General features: G+C 35.9%; 1 protein-coding gene across 5 annotated transcripts in view; it reads right to left on the bottom strand.

Annotated features, from left to right (window-relative positions):
• Window positions 1-24,343, bottom strand: part of LOC126198697 (phosphatidylinositol phosphatase PTPRQ-like) — a 485,978-nt gene that overhangs the window by 110,092 nt on the left and 351,543 nt on the right. For all 5 annotated transcript variants that reach the window (XM_049935195.1, XM_049935196.1, XM_049935193.1 and 2 more), the window contains one exon: window positions 21,260-21,394. In XM_049935195.1, coding sequence (XP_049791152.1) covers window positions 21,260-21,394 — 135 coding nt within the window. The remainder of the gene's footprint in view (window positions 1-21,259; window positions 21,395-24,343) is intronic.

The raw sequence follows: 24,343 nt of genomic DNA on the forward strand, positions 1-24,343 counted from the left end.
ACGGGTATACACTCGCACAAACACACATATCCATCCACACATATACAGGCACAAGCAGACATCTCACAAGCAGACAATATGTCTTGTAACCGCCCCCAGTGTAAAACCTGTCCCATGCACCCTCCCACCACCACCTACTCCAGTCCTGTAACCCGGAAGGTGTACATATGATCAAAGGCAGAGCCACATGTGAAAGCACCCACGTGATTTACCAACTGACCTGCCTACACTGTGAAGCTTTCTATGTGGTAATGACCAGCAACAAACTGTCCACTCGCATGAATGGACACAGGCACACAGTGTTTGTTGGTAATGAGGATCACCCTGTGGCTAAACATGCCTTGGTGCACGGCCCGCACATCTTGGCACAGTGTTACACTGTCCGGGTTATCTGGATACTTCCCACTAACACCAACCTATCAGAACTCCGGAGATGGTAACTTGCCCTTCAGTATATACTCTCTTCCCGTTACCCACCAGGCCTCAACCTCCACTAATTTCAAGTTGCCGCCGCTCATACCTCACCTGTCATTCAACAACATCTTTGCCTCTGTACTTCCATCTCGACTGACATCTCTGCCCAAACTCTTTGCCTTCACATATGTCTGCTTGTGTCTGTATATGTGCAGATGGACATGTGTGTGAGTGCGAGTGTATACCAGTACTTTTCTCCCCCTAAGGTAAGTCTTTCCACTCCCGGGATTGGAATGACTCCTTACCCTCTCCCTTAAAACCCACATCCTTTCGTCTTTCCCTCTCCTTCCCTCTTTGCTGATGAAGCAACCTTAGGTTGTGACATCTTGAATTTTGTGTGTGTGTTTGTGTGTCTATCAACATACCAACGCTTTCGTTTGGTAAGTTACATCATCTTTGTTCAGTATTGTTAGAACTTTAAGCTTGTTAAATAAGGGTTTGCATTGTGTCTGTGGATGACTGTGTGTTATTATTTATATAGCCCTCTTTTGTAACATAAAGATATGTTTTAGATGGTAAGTGGTGGAACCTCCCAAAATATTATTCCATATGTTGCAAGAGACTGAAAATTGTAAAATACGCCATCCTGGCACCCTCTGCTGTAACACATTTGCAACAATTCTACAGACAAAACAGGCTGAGTTAAGTTTCTACTCAAGTTTCAATACATGATCATTAAAATTAAGATTTTCACCTACATGAATCCCCAGCAATTTTGTTGATGCCACTCTGTCTATGGCCTTGTCACCCAATGACAGATCAAGATTTACATTTTGACATATTTTCCAAAACTGCACATAATTTGTTTTGTTTGCATTTAATGTCAACCGATTTGCATTGAACCAAGTGTGGACATTCTTTATTACTTTATCAGTAGTTGTTTGCAGCATTTGCTTTGGTGGACCTATTACCACATTATTATGAGAAGGAAAGCTTCTACTTGCCATATAGAGAAGATGCAGACCCACAGATAGGCACAACAAAAAGACTTTACAATTAAAGCTTTCGGCCATTGGCCTTCATCAATAATAGACACACATATGCACACACACAGACATATACATGCAAACACAAGTGAAACCAGTTGCCTGAGACTGCAGTCATGTGCATGAGATGCGTTTGTGTGTGTGTGTGTGTGTGTGTGTGTGTGTGTGTGTCTATTGTTGATGAAGGCCACTGGCCAAAAGCTTTGATTGTGAAAGTCTTTTTGTTGTGCCTATCTGCAACTCAGCATCTCCACTATATGGTGAGTAGCAACTTTCCTTCTCATAACAGTGTTACATTCCACCCTGGATTTTCCATTGTTTGATTATTATCACATCAGTTTCAGTTTTGCTGCTCCATCAGAGGTGTGAATGTCATTTATGTAGACAAGGAACAATAAGTGACCTAGAATACTGCCTTGCGGCACTCCTGTTTCCATTTTTTTTGCATCTGATACTAAATTTATTTTGTTGTTGGAGTAATTTGACATCATACCATCTCAGTTCTGTTTTGTAGGTATGAGTCAAACAACTTCTTCCCTATCCCATGAATACCTAATGTTTCAGTTTTTCTAAAAGAATGCCCTGATTGACAGTGTCAAATGCTCTGGAGAGATCTATTTATTCAGAATACACAATTGTCTTTTCCTAGATTTTTTATTATTTGTTCATTGTAGCACATTAGTGCTGTTTCTGTGCCCAGAAGCCTTGCTGATTTCTATTTGGTAACTTATGGTCATTTAGATATTTGTTGATTTATTATTTTGGAAAATGCAGAAGACTGGATATTGGCTGATAGTTTTCAACCTTATGCTTGTCGCCGTTTTTGAATAATGGCTTCACTTTTGACATTTTCATGCTTTCTGGAAACACTACATCACTAAATAATAAGTTGGCTATGTATGCCATGGGCCTTGCAATTTGTGCAGCTGTCATTGTCATGATATAAATAGGCACCTCATCTACTCCTGCTGACATTTTAGGTTTCAAGTTGTTTATTACTTTAAACACTTCATGTTCATCTGTCTGATCCATCCTCATGCTATGAGCAGCTCTTGTATATTCTAGCTTTTCTTGGTTTGTAAATTTTGAGCTCAATAAAGTTGTTGCATTTTGAAATAATTGTTGATGTAATTTGGCAAATCTTGTTTTTTTTTTAATATTGACATTTTCTGTGTTTTTGAGAATGATATCCTGGTCTTTGCAACTCTTTCCTGTTTCAGTCTTCACAATATCCCATACGGCTTTTGATTTGTTATGAGACTGTCTTATTAAGTTGTCATTACTCATAAATTTTGCCTTGGCAATTACTTTCTGATAGACAGGGTTGTAGCCTTTCCCCGATGTTATTCAATCTTTATATTGAGCAAGCAGTGAAGGAAACAAAAGAAAAATTCGGAGTAGGTATTAAAATCCATGGAGAAGTAATAAAAACTTTGAGGTTTGCTGATGACATTGTAATTCTGTCAGAGACAGCAAAGGACTTGGAAGAGCAGTTGAACAGAATGGATAGTGTCTTGAAAGGAGGATATAAGGTGAATATCAACAAAAGCAAAATGAGGATAATGGTATGTAGTCGAATTAAGTCGGGTGATGCTGAGGGAATTAGATTAGGAAATGAGACACTTAAAGTAGTAAAGGAGTTTTGCTATTTGGGGAGCAAAATAACTGATGATGGTCGAAGTAGAGAGGATATAAAATGTAGACTGGCAATGGCAAGGAAAGCGTTTCTGAAGAAGAGAAAGTTGTTAATATCGAATATAGATTTAAGTGTCAGGAAGTCATTTCTGAAAGTATTTGTATGGAGTGTAGCCATGTATGGAAGTGAAACATGGATGATAAATAGTTTGGACAAGAAGAGAATAGAAGCTTTCGAAATGTGGTGCTACAGAAGAATGCTGAAGATTAGATGGGTAGATCACATAACTAATGAGGAGGTATTGAATAGAATTGGGGAGAAGAGAAGTTTATGGCACAACTTGACTAGAAGAAGGCATTGGTTGGTAGGACTGTTCTGAGGCATCAAGGGATCATCAATTTAGTATTGGAGGGCAGCATGGAGGGTAAAAATCGTAGAGGGAGACCAAGAGATGAATAAACTAAGCAGATTCAAAAGAATGTAGGTTGCTGTAGGTAGTGGGAGATGAAGAAGCTTGCACAGGATAGAGTAGCATGGAGAGCTGCATCAAACCAGGCCCAGGACTGAAGACCACAACAACAACAGACCCTCTTGTAATTCTTAACATATTCTATGAGCTGTGGATCTGTAGATGTCTTCAATTTTGAATTTAGTCTCTTTAGAGTTCCACGATAAGTTTTTATGCCAGCTGTGATCCAAGAACTTGGCTTTGTATTGTGATGTGATGTGATTCTTGACAGCTCCTTTGGAAAGCACATTTCAAAATATCTGATGAAAACTGAAGAAAAGGTGTTATATGCATCATTCATAATTGTTAGGGACAGCACTTCTGCCCAGGACTTACTAGTTAGGATTTTTGTAAATTCTACATAGTTTTCACTGGAAAATTTTCTTTTATACATGACATACACTTCTTTTTCATGCAGTGGCATTGAAGGAATTTTGAGGACAAGAGCATTATGGTCTGATAATCCCAAATCAGTATTTCTTACCATTACTTTTGTGGATTGTAGATTTGAAAATATGTTATCTATAAGACTGCTTGCATTATATGTTATTCTAGTGGGTTCATGTATGTGTGGAAACAGACTGAAACTACATAATAGATTTATAAATTGATTTTTTAGCCTACTTTCATTCATAAGTTTTATGTTGAAATCCCCACAGGCAACTACAGTGGCTCTTTCAGTAAAAAGAATATTAAGTGGTATTTCTGATTAATGCATATGTCTGTACCTGCAGTAGGTGGTCTGTATATTGCTATGGCTACAGCTTTTCCCTGTATTTCATACAGCTGTATAGCTGCTGCTTCAAAATGATTTTCCACACTCAATGATTCTGCTGCACACCTTTTTTGGACCTGATACTTGATTTAATAAGGATACATACACCTCTGTTTCTGGCATTTTTCTACAATACTGACTTGCCAACTTATATAGCTGAATATTAAAGCTACTTAGTTCAAAACTTCTGCACTAATGCTCCATGATGCACATGCAGTCAATGTTTGCACCATTCATTGCTACCTCAAGTTATTGTTCAATGCAGTTTCCAGTGAGCCTTATGGTGTGGAGTCTTAATCCATCTTTTATTTATACAGCTACTCCCCTTTTCATCATGTATACCTACGGAAACATGAAACTAATTTGCATCCATCTTAGTGAAGCTATTCAATTTTTGTGACTTCCAGATTGTGTAGGTTCTTCAAAGGCCTAAACATATAAATAAATATTTGCAAGGTCCCTGTATGGCAAACATAACCTAGGGAGGTACGAATATCTCAGTAAGTCAAAAGAAATTTGAAGAAAGCTATCATTTTTCTTGTGTACCTCGTTTGGTTTTCTTGTTTCATCAATCCCAGTGTCTGTCAGTCTTTTGAGCTGGTATGAGAAGATGCTTGTAATTGTGTTGTCTCAATATTGTGTTAACTAAAGGTTATAATATGCAGAAGTCACAAGTTTTCATTCTACTACTGTGCTACATCTTAATTTCCTTCTCCTGATGCGACAAGGGCTCACATTTTTAAATGGAGCTTTTCAGCAATGAAGTCAACACAAAGAGATAATATCACCTGCACCCATGTCAGCATTGTTGTACATCATTGGGAGAAAAGGTAAATTACCAAGCCAGACTTCAAAACTAAAAGGGGTTAACATTTATTCAGTGCTCCAGAACTGTCACAACATTCTTAAAATCCATGCACCTATACCTGTGCACATTTCTGGGTGGACAATTTTTGGTACAGCTAAATCATAATTACTGTATAACTGGACAATCCACGTTATCTCTCTCCCGAGCCACCATATCTGGTGACCACGACATGTTGTGCATAGTGAGCTGGCGTAAGCTGTTTCCGGCACACCAGTTGTCAAAGATGTAGCAAGAAGGTCGATAGAAGGCACTGGATCAAGCATGCCTACCAGGAGAGAGGCCAAAGACAGACTGGCAGGCAACGTGCCGCCAATGCCCTCTTGACTGAAAGTATTTAGATCACCAGAGATTTCAGCCTCAATCTTAGTCGCTACCTCAGTCTCAGTCACTAGCCCAGTCACTAGCTCAGCTACTCAGTCACTGGTGCACCAACTCACACTCCAAGTTTGGCATCTCTCATTCATCACATAGTGCGACTCGTACACCACCGGCAGTGAGGCTAATGTGAACTATTACAGAAGAGCTTGTACCACAACATATGGACTCTCTTAAAGATAAGTAGCTACCTGGTCATGTAAATAAAGAACCCTGTTAATACATATGTGCATTTGTACTGTAGAAAGAGGATACCAGCCATCAAACAACATTCTCTCCCTTGATTCCTGTGGTACAAGACTCAACATATAGCACAACTTTAGAAATGCTAAGATTTTTCAGTATTGATTATTGATATGAGAAACTCATTTTTCTTATTGAGAAAGCTTCTTGTGTTTTGATGGAAGAATCCAAATATGTTATGATTAATAAGCTTCATCCTGTCTAAGCTGCCATTCTTTGTTTCGTCATTTACTGTAGCTGTTGAGTCAGTAGTTATTTAGCTGTTTTCCAGAAGACTTTTCCCACAAAGAGGCCATGAGAAAATATAGAAAATTACATTGATTAAACAAACTATGTTCTGGTTACACTGAATGGTTTTGGAAATTAGAGGTACACATAACCTGTTACTGGAAACACTCAGAACTAGACCCTGGTGTATGTGGTGTGATCATGTGAAGAGAGATGCATCAATCATGAAGCTCTGGGTTTACACATACACCATAACACTTTATCCAGTGCTTGCCACATGACTCAAAGAGTGACACAACCTTCACATTTGCATGAAAAGCATTTCCAGTGATGTACATCATGTCATCCTCAATTGTGTAGGTTATGGTACAAAATTTCTTGGCACCTCCAGTGACCAGTATATGATTTTCTTCATCGGGACCTTTTCCCAAAGAACCTAAACCACAGGTGACATGGCTGAGCCCTGGATTTGGATTAAAAATACTAGTTAATTGGTAGGCACTGTCCAAGCAGTTCTAAACTAATTCTGATATTCCTCTCTCAGTACATATCTCCATAAATGTTTTGTGAGATGTTGCAAATGTTTCTAATGCACTCAAAAACTGATATTAGTCATGTCCACTTTATTTATCAATCTTGTACTGCCTTTCACATTTCAGTCTTATGTCATTCTCAAGGGCCCAAAATATCCATTACACATTCTTAGACAAAATGAAAATACATTTGTTAAATCCCGGGTACAATGTATCGGGTCTACATTACTTGAAATCTGAGAGCAAACTGAGTGTGTTATGGATATTTTGAGCTTTGACAATGGTGTAAGGCTGAAATGTGAAAGGCTGTATAAGATTAATAAATACAGTGATCAAGATTAATGTCAGTTTTTCAATGCATTCCCCTCTCATGACTATTCCTTACTTGGTGGATCTACCTGGTCTTTTTAACCCTCCAACTACTACTAACCTTAGCTTCCACTTCTTCCCTGGTCTTTTCAGTTTGTTCCTGAATTCCTCATGTTCTCTACACACTTTTATTTATAGTCTCCACATCAGTGAAGCTGTTGGAGACATCTAGATTATAGCTAGCAGAGTTGCAGCATGAAATGTAACTGTCTGATTGAAACTCATTTAAACACGTAAATTTTAACCATAAACAGTAATTTCTGGAATAGAGTTGTATGCAAATATGTACTTCTGGAAAAGTTATGAAGAAAAAAATTATGGAATCTTAATTACAATAATGTGTAGAAGTTCCGTTAATTGGTAGGAACATTTTATATGGTATGAATCTTCTTTATTTAGTAAATATAACAAGTTTTTTGTTAACATTTGATACCTAAGCATAGGATGAGAGTTTTGATTGTAATTTTATTAAAAAACCCTTTATAACAATGCCAAGGATTGTTCAGGATTGTCTGGATTATAAACATAGGGGTAGCCATATTGCCATAAGGAAATCAGTCTGGTTTTGGTTTTTGAGCAGTGAGCATCTAGCTACTCCTTTTGTATTGTAAGTATTGTTTGCCTTTGTAATAATATTTTACTTTTGTTTTCAAAGTATAATAAATATTTTGAAACATAATACAACATTGATTTTTAACTTAACTTTTCCGAAGTTAAAATTTTACAGTTACTGAGAACTTAGGACTTCAGTTGCGACAGAGTTTCAGAAAGGATGAGTACACAAAAACCACAATATAAATGTTTAACCTAAGAATAGTTATGTTCTAAAAGTGGAGGAGTTGGGATGCAGTGTAATTCTGTAAACAAATCTTGTATTTTGTTTCAGAGTTAATTCGCTTGTTGAAATATTATTCCATATTTTTGATAACTGAACAATGAAGAATGTGAGTAACACTAAATCTTAATGATACTTATGTGAAAACGTAACTTGGAGAACTAACTGTGAGTACAAAATTTATTTAATAGTTTACTTGTGGGAAATTTTGACTGCAATTGTTAATATGGATAGGGAAGTTGACGATAATGGGGAGGCTAATGGAAACAAGCAAAATAGCATAGATACTACTGATAATAATGTAGATAAACAGGATAGTGAAATTGGAGAGGATAGTGATCACAGTAGTGTATGTTCAACTTTTCGTGGATTTGAATCAAATGTACCAGCCTTGAATTGGTTAGTTCAGTTAATTGAAGGACAGGAAAAATCAATGGAAGAACAGCAAAAGTCAATTGGAAAATCGTTTGATCAACATAAAGCTTTTTTTGACGAAAAGCTTGATTCTATCAATAAAAAATTAGACAAACATGGGAATCAAATCTGCGAGACAAAAGAGAGTTTAGAGAGGTGTTGGGAAAAAGTAGACGAGAATACCAGAAATGTGTCAACTATAGAAGGGGAAATTGTTACCTGGAAACAGGAACACCAAAATTTTGAAGAGAGGCTAGATTCCATGGAAAATTCCGAAAAAGTTGCTACTGTAGAAGTGTTACAATTGAAAAAGCTCAACAAAGATTTCATAAAGAAATTCACAGAAACAGACCAAAGTATACAACTCGCAAAGGAGAATTTTGCAGAATTGAAAGAAGATGTAGGCACTTGTTTAGGCGAAATTATAAACTTCAAATCTAAATTCCAAGAAATCAATGACTCCGTTGCTGTGAAATCTTTCTGTAGTTACAGTCCATTGTGGAACAATGTCAATATAAAAACATTTTCAGAGGTGGGAAATATACATACAGTTGATTTCATTTGCCAAATTAAAGACTACTTCAAAAATGAAATGAGGGATAGTTTGAAAATTAAATTTAAAAAAAAAAATTTTGGATGGGGAGGCTTTGTCATGGGCGAACTAAGCAATCAAACCTGAAATGTCGTTTACTGAGGTAGAATGAGCTTTCATGAACAAATTGTGGTCAGAAACTAAACAAGCCAGAATTAAGTCAGAATTTTTGAATGGGCCAAATTTCAAACTGGGTACTGGATGAATGAAAACCTTTTGTGAACAACAATTATGAACTTTGGTGCATATTGATAAACCACTGGACAAGATGATCCAAAGAGGTGCATTAAAATGTAGATTACCACACAGGGTACAGTGGAGTCTTGTCTACTGACCTGATGACACTATAAAACTGTTTATTAGATATATAGATAAATTGGATTTGGCATGGGAGAGATATGACAGATATAATAACAGACCAGATGACAGCAGGAATAACAATAACAGAGCTTTCAATGATCATTTTAACAGTAGATTCAGATATAATGACATAAGAAATGGAGAGAGAAATGATAGGCAGAGACAGAGAATAGGAATTCTGAACCAAGAAATAGGCAGTGCGGACAAAATCAGGTAAACAATAGTAACAATTTCGAAAACAGAAGAAATGGCCCAGTAAACTAAGACCTGTCTGTTTCGGAGCCTGGCGAAGTGGGGAAAATAGACATAGGGATTATAATCAGGCACACTGTGGTAATTTGAGAAGGGGAAGAGATAGAACAAATAGGACATACCAAAATTTTGTACCCAGTATAAAATCTGAAGAGAATAAAATAAAGTTTGATAGGGCATTTTGAGAAAATTTTTTATCTGGGAACAAAGATAAACAAAAAAGTAGAAGAAAATCTGAATTAAAATTAGAAGAAAACATTTTGACAAATTTCTTTGACAGCATTAATGCATTTGTAGCTATTGATAGTGTTGAAAACAGTATGGATTAGTAAGAATGTTGAGTGACTGTGAAATGAGTGAAAAAGCTGATACTGGTGCTGTATGTGTGATAGATGATGTTCATGTGCTTGGTAATGGAAATGAGAATGACAATGTAATTCCAGATGTAATTCCAGTAAACAATACACAGAAAAATGAGGATGTGGTAGAACAGAGTAGTCACAGTGTTGAGGTTGCTGAAGAACTGTGTGAAGAGAGAAATGAGTTTGGTGTTAAAAATAATATTAAGTGTGATGATAATGTTTCTGATGATTTTGATGGTAATATGTTGCTTACAGAATTGGATGGGATGGTATATTTATAAGTTGAAGTTGATGATTTGATGCTGAATGATTCTGGAAATTCTGACGTGTGTTCGAGTAATGAGTTAGAAACCAGTAGAGCAGTGCCTGATAGATTAATGTTGTCAGTCAATGTCAGTGATGTTGTGTCTGAATGTGTTGGTGAAAATGGAAAAGAAAATCTAGTTAGTTATAAAGTATTAAGTGTAATTAGTGAATATAGTAGCAAATGTCAGTATGGTGATCAAATGTTTGAAGTCATAAATGAAATTTGTCAAAATGTGCATTTAGGAAAGGAAAGTTGTTTTGGAAATTTGGAAGAAGTACCTAATAGTAATTCAATCAGTGAATGTGTAGAAATAGTGGAGGAAGGGAGTGTGTGTGTTGAAATCAGTAGCTAGCAGACAGGTTTGAGGGAGCTTTGCAAAAACAATAACCCAGTTAATGAAAGTACCACAAAACCGAATAAACAACCAGAAAATAGTAAACTTGTGTTGAAGAATATATACTCTATGCCACACAGACAAACCCATGCTGTACACCTTGTTAAGGCACGTTATGAATATTCTGACCCAATAATAATAAAAACACTAATTGAAAAAAAATTACAACTCATAAAAAGCTCAATTAATGTCCACTGCTTTTTGCAAATTCAAACACTGAGAAGTGAGAAATCAGATAACTTAACCTATTTGAAGCTAATACTGTAAAATATTTTTTGTAGTTTATATTCATATTTCTTTTGTAGTGTGAATATTTGCATATTTTTACCTATATTTTGTCTATTCATAGAGTGGGGGTTGGAAAGGGTATACTTGAATGTTTGTGTATGCTTTTACCTGGCATAGATTGGGGGCTGTTTGATTTTTATGGATTTAGGAACGTGAGACAGCTGAAATTGTGCAGACAACCTTAATCAGCCATTTAGCATCATGATATTTGTTCTGTGATATTTGACACACCATTGGAAATTTATTTGCTATACATCTTACTTTACATAGTCAAGATCATACTGTATACTTTAGCAAACTCTACAGTGAGTACTTTAACCCAGTGAAAGTGAAATAACCAATAAGAGGAAATTTATTTTTATTTTTGTTATCACGGAATATTTGATTTATATATATATATATATATATATATATATATATATATATATATATATATATATATATATATATATATATATATATATATATAAAACAAAAGCGCTGGCAGGTCGATAGACACACAAACAAACACAAATATACACACAAAATTCAAGCTTTCGCAACAAACTGTTGCCTCATCAGGAAAGAGGGAAGGGGAGGGAAAGACGAAAGGATGTGGGTTTTAAGGGAGAGGGTAAGGAGTCATTCCAATCCCGGGAGCGGAAAGACTTACCTTAGGGGGAAAAAAGGACAGGTATACACTCGCACACACACACATATCCATCCACACATACAGACACAAGCAGACATATTTAAAGGTCTTTAAATATGTCTGCTTGTGTCTGTATGTGTGGATGGATATGTGTGTGTGTGCGAGTGTATACCTGTCCTTTTTTCCCCCTAAGGTAAGTCTTTCCGCTCCCGGGATTGGAATGACTCCTTACCCTCTCCCTTAAAACCCACATCCTTTCGTCTTTCCCTCTCCTTCCCTCTTTCCTGATGAGGCAACAGTTTGTTGCGAAAGCTTGAATTTTGTGTGTATATTTGTGTTTGTTTGTGTGTCTATCGACCTGCCAGCGCTTTTGTTTGGTAAGTCTCATCATCTTTCTTTTTAGATATATTTTTTCCACGTGGAATGTTTCCCTCTGTTATATATATATATATATATATATATATATATATATATATATATATATATATATATATATATATATATATTAATGTCCATCATAAATTATGAATTACATAGTGATTTGAGGAGTTGAAATGGTTGAGAATACATTCCGTGGACTGTATAGTCAAGGCAAAGTCTGGGGGTGAACATCCTCTCAGAAACATTTTTCAGTAGTTTTGTGGTGAAATTTAACAGGTAGGGGATCTGTGATACTTTCATAGATACACCATGTGGCATATAGTGCCTTGCCCCAGACAGTGACTCCATATTTATTTTCTGGAGTCACTCCCCTTTTACTACCCTATCTCGTTAGTAAGAGCAGTTAGGATCCTTCTACTATCCTAGAGAATACAGTGTGCAATTTGTAAGACACAAGACTATATCTTAACCAAACACTTAGCTTAGAGTGTGGAAGAACAAAACAACACCAATTTCTATTTTTTTAGAAACCAGTATTTTAACAACAACAAAATGATATCCATTTTTCTTATTAGGATTCATGATGCAATGATTTGCTACTGTGTACCACTAAAATATGAACATAGTAATTTAGTATATGGTCCTTCAATGTGAAGGAACAGGATTTATTACATGAAAATTTCAATGAAAAAGAAGACGATGTGACTGACTGTTTGTGTGGTATGGATATTAAATATCTGACAGATGATGTTCAAAAATATTGTGTAAGTCTATCAGAGCTATGAATTCTGATGAAACATGTATTGACAAGGATAACAATTGTGTGAGGACAGTAAGAAAACATGCTGTTTCAAATGATGACAACCTTAAATCATTCTAATGAAATTTTCCTCAGGAGGTTGCAAGCTCTTTTTGCAATTTGGGGGTGACAAACCCAAGGCTCCAAGCTGGTGAGACTCTTTCCTTTTCAAGTCACATTTTCTCTTACCTTTCTGTACAAACTGACCCTCTTCCACTTTCAGTTTTGGACAAATAGTTAGAGACTGGATGCCAAAAGAAACTGATGCATGTATCTCATACTCAGCCAGCTGCCCTTTTCTGGTTATCTGGATACGAGTACAAACTTTGGGCAGGTTTAATAATGTGTGGTTTAATAATACAACCAGAGTATGAATTTTGAGGAGAGTGGTGTGATATTTACTTATTATGTCTGTGCAATTATAATGAAGCTCTGTTACATTACATTTTGGATATAATACTCTCATTGTGCTGATGGTTTTGTGAAAAGTTGAGAAAATGTTTAGAGTTGGTGTGAAGTTTACTTAAGATATCTGTGCAGTTATAGTGAAATTCTATCACTTTATATCTGGAATGTGATTACAATTAGGTTAGACTGTTTGTAGTCTTATATATGTGTTCTTATTTGGTTTTTTCTGCTACTATACCTATTATGTGAAAGTCACTGGATAGACGTTGATTTACTATCAAGTATGAAAATACTCGATGTCATGATCTTGTCCTTAACATGTATTAGATCTACTGTGTAATTAGCAACATTTATCAGAAAGAAATTTATTATGTTTGTATTACTTGAATGGTTCCATCTGTGGAGCATGAAGAAAATGGAATTTTATGTTGGAGATAGTTATTGAGACAGAAGTTTTTCTGATTCTCATGATTTGAGATTCACACAGTTTTAATTTCATGTTATTTCTACTGCTTCAATTACCATTATGATCAACCATTGGTAGTCGTATTTAATTATTCTTTTGCCATCTTAGTACTATAAGATAGGGATGATGTTTGTTACATGTCTGGTATCTGTACATGTCATGCTATCTCCTTAGTATAGATACGAGGTGTTCTTTGTCACAATTTCTACACAAATCTGAAAAACAGCTCAGCTATTAACTTCATGTGATACAAAATGTTTGAGTTCAATACTGCTGTATGTTTCAGCAAGTCAATCCTTTTTCTAGGCATTGTAACTTGAGATTTCCATTGACAAATGTTAGCTTACAATCTGAAATGAAAACTGGTTAAATTTCTCCATTACCTTATTGAAAATACTCTGATGACCACCAATGATTCATATGAAATGAGTAGCAAAGGAAAAACTAAAGATTGAGGGTTTGTATTCATGGTATAGTTATGGTTCTTGCAGACATCAACTTTCAATTGAAGTCTAGTTGATTCATTAATACATAACTCATGAGGAAATATATATTTATCATACCTTTAGAATGACTGAACTAACCATTTTACTCCTAATTTTGACCCATTCATATGAAACGAGTGGTACTTTACCCTTTACCTTAACCTATGTTGGAATTTACCTTACCTATGCCCAGTTTTCCGAGCTGTCGGATCTAATGACCCTGCATTATGTCAAATGTGGTGATGATCAATGAGAAATCTGTCAACTAGTTGTTGAGCAGTATGTGTTCTGGAAGTAACCTGCTGATACTCAATTTACCAATGTACACTGAACTCTACAGATACATGTGACCATGTTGACTTACAGTTACCACTGAAAAAGGGTGAAAATTTGGAGTGCCTACATCTAAGCTACGAGAACATGATGTCTTTGACAGTTGTTGTGGGCAAATCCTTCTATCCATCCTTGTGGTTTCCTGACCTGAAATGTTTATATCAATTCGTGGAACCACTGGTACATATTGCCAATTTATAATTCAGTGAAGGTGTGTTCCCCCAAAGCCTGAAAATTTCTAAGGTGAAACCATTATTCAAAAATGGGTATATACATAAGGTAGAAAACTATACACCTACATCCCTCCTTCCATCTTTATCAAAAATTTTTGAAAAACTGATGAAAATTCGACTCATAAGCTACCTTGACACCTTCAATCTTCTAAATTGTAATCAACATGGTTTTCGTACAGGTTAGAGCACAGAAACAGCTATACAGGCTTATACAGAAGAAATTATTAAAAATTTAGACAATAACAAATGTGTAGTAGGAATCAACCAAGATCTTTCCAAGGCCTTCTATACAGCAGATCATCAAATTCTCCTTAACAAACTGGAGGCAATAGGCATCAGAGGAATTGGGAGGAAATGGTTTGAATCCTATCTCCAAGATAAAACTCAGGTTGTAGAACTCACCTCATCTCAGAATAATCAAAAAATAAAGTGGGTTTCTGATGCTAAGAAAGTGGCAGTAGGTGTCCCTCAGGGTAGTGTTCTTGGCCCCCTATTATTCCCAATCTATATAAATGACATTGAAAGGCCCAACAGATCATAAAAATTATGTTATTCGCAGATGATACAAGCATAATTATAAGTGATGACAGTAAATCCTTATTCATGACAGCTGAAAAGGTTCTGAAGAGTGTGCAACAGTGGTTTTATGCTAATAAGTTAACACTCAATTTAAATAAAACAAATTACATACAGTATGGTAAAGTAAATGAGAAGGATGATCACCATTTATCATTGAGTGACCATGAAATACAGAAAGTCTGGTCTAGAAAATTTTTGGACATGTACATTGATTAGCACTTAAGCTGGAAAGATCACGTCACAGACATAACCAAAAAACTCAATTCAGCATGTTTTGCACTGAGAATAATTTCTAGAGTTTGCAGTGAAGAGTGTACAAGATTAGTGTATATTGCTTATTTTGATTTTATTATATCCTATGGAATAACATTCTGGGGTGCAACTAAATGTCACCTGAGAGAAGTTCTTAAATTACAGAAAAGGGCCATTCGAATTATTACACACAGCTCCCCACAAACAAACTGCAAGCCCTTGTTCATGCAGCAAAACATACTTACAGTACCATCTTTGTACATATTAAAAAGCATACTGCATACAAGAACACACTTGAGTAGTTTACGTGTAAATTCATATCTTCATGACTACAATATACGTATCTGTAAGAATCTGCATGTAGAAAGAACAAGAAAAACAAAAACTCAAAACCATGTGAGCCACTATGGAATAAAGCTTTATAATGCCCTGCCACTCTACATCAGGGGTGCAGAAGATGAAGAAAAATTTATGTCAGAATTAAAAAGTTTATGATAAATAAATGTTTTTATAGCATAGAGGAATATTTTGAATCCTTAAATCACTAACTGATAGTTGTATTGTCAATATCATGTTGTTCTCACTGCCAGTTCTATGTCTCAGTTATACTCCTTTAACTGTAACATTATGTGCAATATGTGTTTTCCAAAAAGTACTAAATATATATAAATCCATCACATATGGTACATGTTAAAAGAACATGTAAAAGAACAACACATTAATTCAATGTTTTGATTTTCTACATATTATATAATGTTAATTTTATGTGTTTTAATTCAGTGTTTTGAATTTCATCATAATGTTAATGTTGTGTGTTTGATAGAAATTTGTAATATTCTGCTGTGCAAATTCTGGACAGTATTTTGACAATTCATATATTATGTAAATGATGAAAAGGATGATAATAAATGAAATGAAAAAAAAATGAAATTCAGTTACTCTGAGGTATTAGTTTGACTTATAAATAAGTAAGGACATTTGATCCTGCAAATGGTAAAGTCATTATGTCTTGACGTATTTCAACAGTTGAAAACTGACTTAATTTTTCCATGAAATTAGATTTCATTTGATATGATGCACGCTATAGTCATTTTGTTTAATCTGATCTATCTAGAATTAATACAATGATATATTGTTACATGCAATATAATTCTTTTTAATCACCCATTGTCAATGTATTCTCAAGCTTACAAGAGTTTATCCATATGCACTGCTGCTTGTAATATCTTCCGCCTATACTTAATACAATAATATACTGTTACATGTTCTCAGTAACCACTCATTATCAATGCTCTTTTCCTTTGGAGAGAAAAATATTTACTTTAATTAGATCTATAACTTATGAGGACAAAGTTAGAACTAGCAATGTATTGACATATATTATACCATGATGTGTTGTCACATGGAACCTAATTCTCTGTAATCATTCATCATCCAAGAGGTAAACTACTTTCTTGTGGCATACAGCCTACCCCAGCTATTATTAACAGCAATATCATGACTACAATTGATTCTATCACTCTGCTAATGACTCTTAATATATACTGCCACTTGAAAAACAAATATATCTTTTACCTTTGTTTATATAAAATTTTGAGACACTATAAACATATGAAATATGTCCTTGAGCTTAAAGTAAGACTTACATATACCTTGTCAATTGGAAAGGGAACTTATATATCACTTGGCTGAGATTCCAGTAACTTTAATTTTATATCTCAGACCTGCCTCCTGCTTAATTTTGAAAGTGTAACAAAAATTTCTTTTGTCATTATCACACTTGACTTTGTGGTGTTTAGCAAATATATTGATGCATCTGTTGAACCTTTTGCCTCATCTGGCAGGTTTCACCATAGTCCAATCATCTGTACTATTCCTAAATTTCACCAAACGCACCTTTCAACTGTTCTACTTATACCTGGGCTACTGGTAGTTTCAAAAACAGTCGCTCTGTCTTCATGATTGATGAGCGATAGGTATAACTGCTATAGTGCCAAAGGCTACCCATGTGTTTATGCAAACTGGTAGCTTCACAGCACTCAAGATAAAAAACCATACTCAATCTTCCAACTGTCAACTATTTCTCTCTTCACACTGGCAACTGTTTCTTACTTCTCTGCAGCAGTTTCCACTTCACCTGTCAAATGTGACATGTGGGTTCCACCACCACTGCCCCCCCCCCTTTTCCCCTGGAAATAATATTTATGGGTCACTGCTCAATGAAAAATTGCAATTAGGACACTTTTTGTAGTTTCATTTAGTAAAAAATGTTACTGACTATGATACTGGTACATAATTTACAGAAGAAATCTGTGGACATTTCTGAATTAGCTAAATGTTACAGGTGAAATATTTTCAAAAAGGTGCTGTTTCCTGTATGTGATTAACTGCCATGATGGTAAAAACTGAGATTTGGTTAATTTGCATTTTCTGCACAAGCAGGAAATAAACAAACTTATTAATGAAATGTAGTAATGCAATTTTTTTATTTTTATCCCCTAAAATAATGGAAAGCTCACAACTTCTCTATATAAATAATACTTTAGAAATTATACTAAAATAATGGAAAGCTCATAACTTCTCTATATAAATAATACTTCAGAAATTATATAACAATACTACTCCAAGTACCCAGCTTTGCAGTTCTTGATAGTTTCTGTCCTAATTCTACATCTACACCTACACTGTGCAAACCACTGTGAAGTGTATGGCATAGGGTCCTACCCAATGTACCAGTTATAAGTGTAGGTGTCAACAGCATGTGGGTAAGTTAATCATAAAGCTCAGTTTACCTGGCTTTACACTCACATGCCTCTCTCACTGTGTTGATCTGCAGACAAGATTACTAGCATACTTTCACCCAGTCCTATCTTATGGCATGATCTTCTGCAACATTGCAGCTAAGATGAAGAATGTATTTATTCTACTGAATCATGTGATCTATCTAAAGCATTTGACTGTGTAGATCACAAAATTCTATTTATGCAGGCTGAGTACTACACCTTAAATGGTAAAGCAGGGATGGAGCTCGAGTCATATCTAGATGACAGAAGGTAGTATTGAATAATTCTGTAGTAGCACTGTAGCACCTGCCTGCTCCACTGGGGCACCTTGAAATGTGGAGTACCACAGGGCTTAGCACTTGGTCCCTTACTTTTCCTAATCTTTACCAATGACTTGCCATTATGTGTGACATAAAAAGAACATTTCACAGTATCTGCAGGCATCACAAAATTGGATTGACAAATTACCCAGATGGAGTCTAGTGAATACTGTGATCACTATGTTCAAAGAAGCTCTAGATTGGTTCACTTAAAATTGACTGTCCCTCGATGTTATCACGACTCAGTTCATTCAGTTTAGAACAGCAAACAAAAATGGGAAAATGTTGAAATAAAATGCAGTGACAGGGAAATATTGAGAGTTGAGTCTTCCAAATTCCTGGGATTCCATGTTATCAACAATCTAAACTGGTCAATTCACATCATTGACCTATATAAAAGGCTGAATTTGGCAGCATTTGTCATTCATTCAGTGGCAGCTGTGTGTGAGTGGGAAACAACCTAAGCTGCATACTTTGGATATTTCCAGTCAGTGGAAATATCCTAAATATGGCATGAGCAAATAAAGTCTTTATTGTAGGGAAAGAGGAGTATGGATTAGGTGGCCCATCCATAAGGCCCACTCAAGGTGGCATTAAGCTGCACTAGGGCAAGGGCTGAGGTGGAGAAAGAGAAACAGCTTGGTCATGTCACTGTGACTGCAGTTTTAGGATCTGGGGGTGTGGGAGAAGGAAGGGAAATCTGCTCCTTGCTCCAAAACATGGCTGGGGTTCAGGAAAACAGGGGTTCACATGTGGTGGTCTTTCCACTGAGCCCGTGCTTGCTTGCTCACAGCTATACTTCAGTGAGGGGCGAGGTGGAGAAGGGGAAACCATTTTATTGCACCACTGTGACTGTGCACCAGGTGTGTGGAGGGAGTGTGGGGATACAGGCCACCTGCCACTGGCCCTTGGCTTTGAATGAATGTGATGGGGAAAGAGAAATTAGTTTGTCACTGCAGAATGATACACTTTGTGTTTGTGTGCAACAGAGAAACTGCTATGATTATGTTGGGTTTCTGTCAGTCATACTACACTACAATCATGTCATACTCAAACTGTCTGATATAAAACTGAAAAAAAATATATCACAAAATTTCTGGTGGGGCCAGGCCCCTCTGGTCTGTAGAATGAACTGCTCCTGCTCTGTGAAATGTCTAGTGTAGCATCATCAGAAGGCACTACTTCTTTAGCAGATTGTGTGCTTTTCCCTCCACTTCCTGGTGGTCTCCTTTATTGTTTGGAAACAGATGTCATTGATTTGTGCTTAAGATCTGTATAGAATGGTTGGTAAATTGAAGGCACAAATGAAAGTAACTGCTGCAGGTTCTGTGCTGTTATGGGCATTTGTGACAGCATATTTAACATCATTATTGCAGAGCTCAGGTACCCTGGTTTTGATTGTCAAAATTCATGTCATCATTGATGGTAGGATCATAAAATCCTGTATATAGGAATGGCCTGAAATGAGGAACTTCTGGCCAGTGCTCTTCAGTGGGATGTGATTTATGATATCATAAAGAACTTAATGATGTTTTCATTCTTGTTCTTCCCCCTAAAGTAACATTAAAAGCAATGAGGGTTGTTACAGACTGGGAAAGTTATTGTACATGCTTCATCAAACCATCACTACTAGCACTTCCACTATCTGTCTGTTCATATTTCCATTCTTCTTAATATGTTCACCTTCTTCCATCCTTCTCTTTTAAGGCTTTGAATGCAAGAACAGCTTCTAATATGCCAGATTATTATGTATCAAATCACCTGACCACAATAGTTTACAAAACGTTTGGAGCTAAAGAGATGCATGTGGACTTGCATCTCTTTGCAGCCAAAAAGAAAATATTTTTTGTTAAACAGTTCTTCAGACAACCACTAGCAAGCAGCTCAAATCAACTCATACACCTATATCCTTCCACTACATTATGGTGCACATGTTTCCAAATATTCAGTTTTGTAAATTACAGTTCTTTGCTTCTAATCACCTCCACTGACAATTAACATCAACACTCAGATAGGTTCGTATTGTATGTGGGACAGATATAGGTCTAAATAAATACAATACACTCAGCAAAAAGACAACCACTCTAAAGGGAAAAAATATATAAAAGTAAGAAAAGTCAATGTAATAGTATTGTGAAAAGGAAAGTTGCTACTCACCATATAGCAAAGATGCTGAGTCACACATGGGCACAACGAAAAGACTTTCACAAATACAGCCTTTGGCCAGTAAGACCTTCATCAGAATTAGATGACAAACACTCATACACACACAAATGCAACTTACACACACATGACTGCCAATGTAGTATGTGTTTTGTCTAGTATTTATATGAGTACACTAACAATTTATAAAAAAGATAAGCTACCTACATGGAATGATGCTGAACCCTAATCTGCAATGGGCACCATTACTTCAGAAGTAATGGGGATTTCCATTATACTACCCTAGGAAATCAAGCAATTGCATAAACAGCTTTCATTCTGTGCAATGCCTTACTCAACTATACACATTTAATTTGAGTGATGCTGTTTCGTTTCTGCATTTAGCAAATCTTTTTTATCCTAGAGCAATGAATTACAAATGTAAAGATGGGTCATAAAGATTATTTAGTCTAAGATGTCCACATATTTTAAATGCTCTATGACTGGCATGCATTGAGAAGACCTTATTTCTAGTGAATAAACAGAACCATATATATATATATATATATATATATATATATATATATATATATATATATATATATATATATATAAGCTAAATAGTAATAATAATTTAAGGATTCTAACCTTTCCTTGTTCTTCCAACTGAGTCACCATCACTATTATGGTCACATCATACTGGTAGACCATGAGCCAGAAATCCTTTACAGTTTCTTCCTTAGGACCTTGTGTTGCTATGTACTCAATGTTTTTACTATACCCCTGCAAGGAAAAATATCATGATTGGTATTAACTCGGTAGTAGGTGTTCTATTCCAGGAAATGAAGAACCAAACACATGACATTGCATTTTTATTGACATTTTACTAATCCATTCATATTATAAAAATGTAAGTATGTCTGTATGTATGGACAGATGATGTGTGGCTATAAATTAATGGGACTAGTGCTGTCACTCATCTGTCAAAGATGGACAACCAATAGCTGGTAGCGTAAAACCTTCTCAGTCGAATATTCCATCTCTGGTATCAAAATTAAATATCTCAAAACTAAGACTGGCAGATGAGAGCAGCAAATTGTATGTTTATTGTGAAAGCTGTAGGAATTTTATGTAGATGTTGTACAGAAGTTTTGAAATAGCTCAAAAAGCTGCAAACAGATGGTGCTATAATCATGATTCATAGTTTCTATAAGTAGTGTGTCACAGATCACAGCAAGCAGTTGAAATATGAAAGGAGGTTAGTGTAGTCAAGGAAGAGGTTGAAGCCATGTATTCCATTGAAAAATATGCTTTTCTAGTAATGGAATATCACAGCTTAGACCACAGTCCTACAACAACAAGGTACCATTTTCAAACTTGATTTAATGTCACAAAGCAATGTGACATGAAAAACATTCACAAGCTGTTCACCAAATTCCAATGCACGGGCAGTATGGCTGATGATGTAATGGGAAATGTTGGCTCCGGGTAAACTAGTTATTCCTCAAAATGTTGGCATGGTTTCTAAAGTTATTCAGAAAAATGAAAGGAAATACCTCTGAAGAATTGCAGTACAGACTGGTTTGAAGTGTTCCAGCACACAGAAAATACTGAAATAGAGCTACACCTTTCCATTCAAAATCCAAAGCCACCGAGCCATACCTATATAAGCTGTGCAACAGATAGCTGAATCTGTAAAGCAGATTCTCATAATGACTGATAAAGAAGGATTTGATGTAGGCTGCATCTAGTTCACAGATGCACACTTGAGTCATGAATCAACAAAACTTGTGATTGTGTGGTTCTGAAAATCTCCATTTGTGTGAATCAAAACCATTGTACCACAGTATTCTCCCAAAGTTAGTGTTATGGCTGCAGTATGCAGCAGAGGCATTATTGGCCCTTTTTGTGCAAAAAATAATTACTAGTGAACAATTTGTGAACAATTTCTAGGATTGACCAGACACTAAGTGGTTCCCGCAAAATGAGGCCAGACCTCATCACACCAAACAGGTGTTTCAATTTCTTAATGCGTACTTTGGGAGTAGTTGTTACATTGGATTATCACAGATTTACTGGTGCAGGTATGACCTGGCTTCCCGAGTCCTTGTGACTTCTTTTTGTGGGACACATTGAAAGTCACTGTCTACCAGAACCATCTCACCACAAAGTATGAGCTTCAATCAGCAATCTCTGTGACATCTGAATTCATTTCCATTGAGACATCACATTATGTGGTGTCAAATTTCATTGCTAACTACATGAACTTCATACCACTAGTGGTGGACATTTTGAAAGGAGTGTGATGTGATTGCAAAGACTGCTTGCAGAGGATGAGTTTCATTGTGTACACCGATACTCAATGAGCTGTTCAGCATACAATGCTATGTGTCAACAGCTTTTCAAATTATTTTGATCCTTTTGCATAGCTTTTTTGTAAAATTTCTATAGATTTTACAATAAACATACCATTTGATGAACTCACCTATTGGTCTTAGTTTATGATATATTTAATCCTGAAATCAGGGACTCCTTCACTGGATACCCTGAATAATAAATGAGAGTTTATATACCAGTAACACATACAGCACATGCCAGTTTTATTCCAGTTATAAATAACAAACTGATCCCTTTAAAATAAAATAGGTATATTCCATGATGCACAACAGTTATTTAAGTCAAGAGCAGTGTATGCAGAACAAGAAATTTGCAGACATTGCCACTAATATCTATAATGTAAGTATAGTAAGAAAAGTTCTGATAGGCTAGAATTTAAATAATTTACGAGTAAAGGCATTGGTAGGCACACACAGAAAAGAATGAAAGCTTGTTAGCTTTCAGAAGAAAGCCTTTGACAAGTTACAACACATCCACACAAACACACACACACACACACACACACACACACACACACACACACAAGAAACCCTGGCTTGACACAGTGTATGATGAGATGGCACAATTTAGGGGCAAAACTCTCTCCTTCTCTCTCTCTCTCTTTGTGTGTGTGTGTGTGTGTGTGTGTGTGTGTGTGTGTGTGTGTGTGTTTGTGTGTGCCCTGCTTGATTCCTAAATTATTACCATTTATAACGCAAAAGATTTCAAAATGAAATTACAATAACAAAGAGATAATCTTGTTGCTGGTTGATGGATACCAACAGAGTTTTCATAAGAGCAAAAATGAGAAAGGGATTAGAAGAAACAGGAATATTTAGAGACAAAGTGAATACATGCCCAAATCACTGGATCAAAAGGCACGCAGGAGACCAGCAAGCTAAGACAATAAAAATATATAAATCAAACTAACCAACAAATGAGAAGCATAGATAAATGCCATAGAAAAAATACCAAAATAAATAAAAAGATGAAAAGACAATACAGAAAGGCAAAAACCAGCAGACAATTGGAAGCAAATGTCAGAAGTGATAAAAGAGGAGGCAGGAACTTGATGTAAGATATACAGTACAGAAGTGAAAGGGTGAACACAACAAGAGGAGTATGGTAATTAACATAAAATGACGTCAGATAGGTATTAAGAACCAGGCATTTACTGTAAAATATGTTCCAATCTGCAATGTTTCAATGCAGTAACATAAAGGAACGAAATTACCAACAGTGAGAAACAGACACTAAGTGCTTGGCTGAAATGTTTCAGAACAACAAGATAACATATGTTATCAGTAGATATACTGTCAATTTGTCCTTCGCAACTGCTTGGTTGTCATTCCATTT

Source organism: Schistocerca nitens, chromosome 8, assembly GCF_023898315.1.
Source record: "Schistocerca nitens isolate TAMUIC-IGC-003100 chromosome 8, iqSchNite1.1, whole genome shotgun sequence".
NCBI lineage: Eukaryota > Metazoa > Arthropoda > Insecta > Orthoptera > Acrididae > Schistocerca > Schistocerca nitens.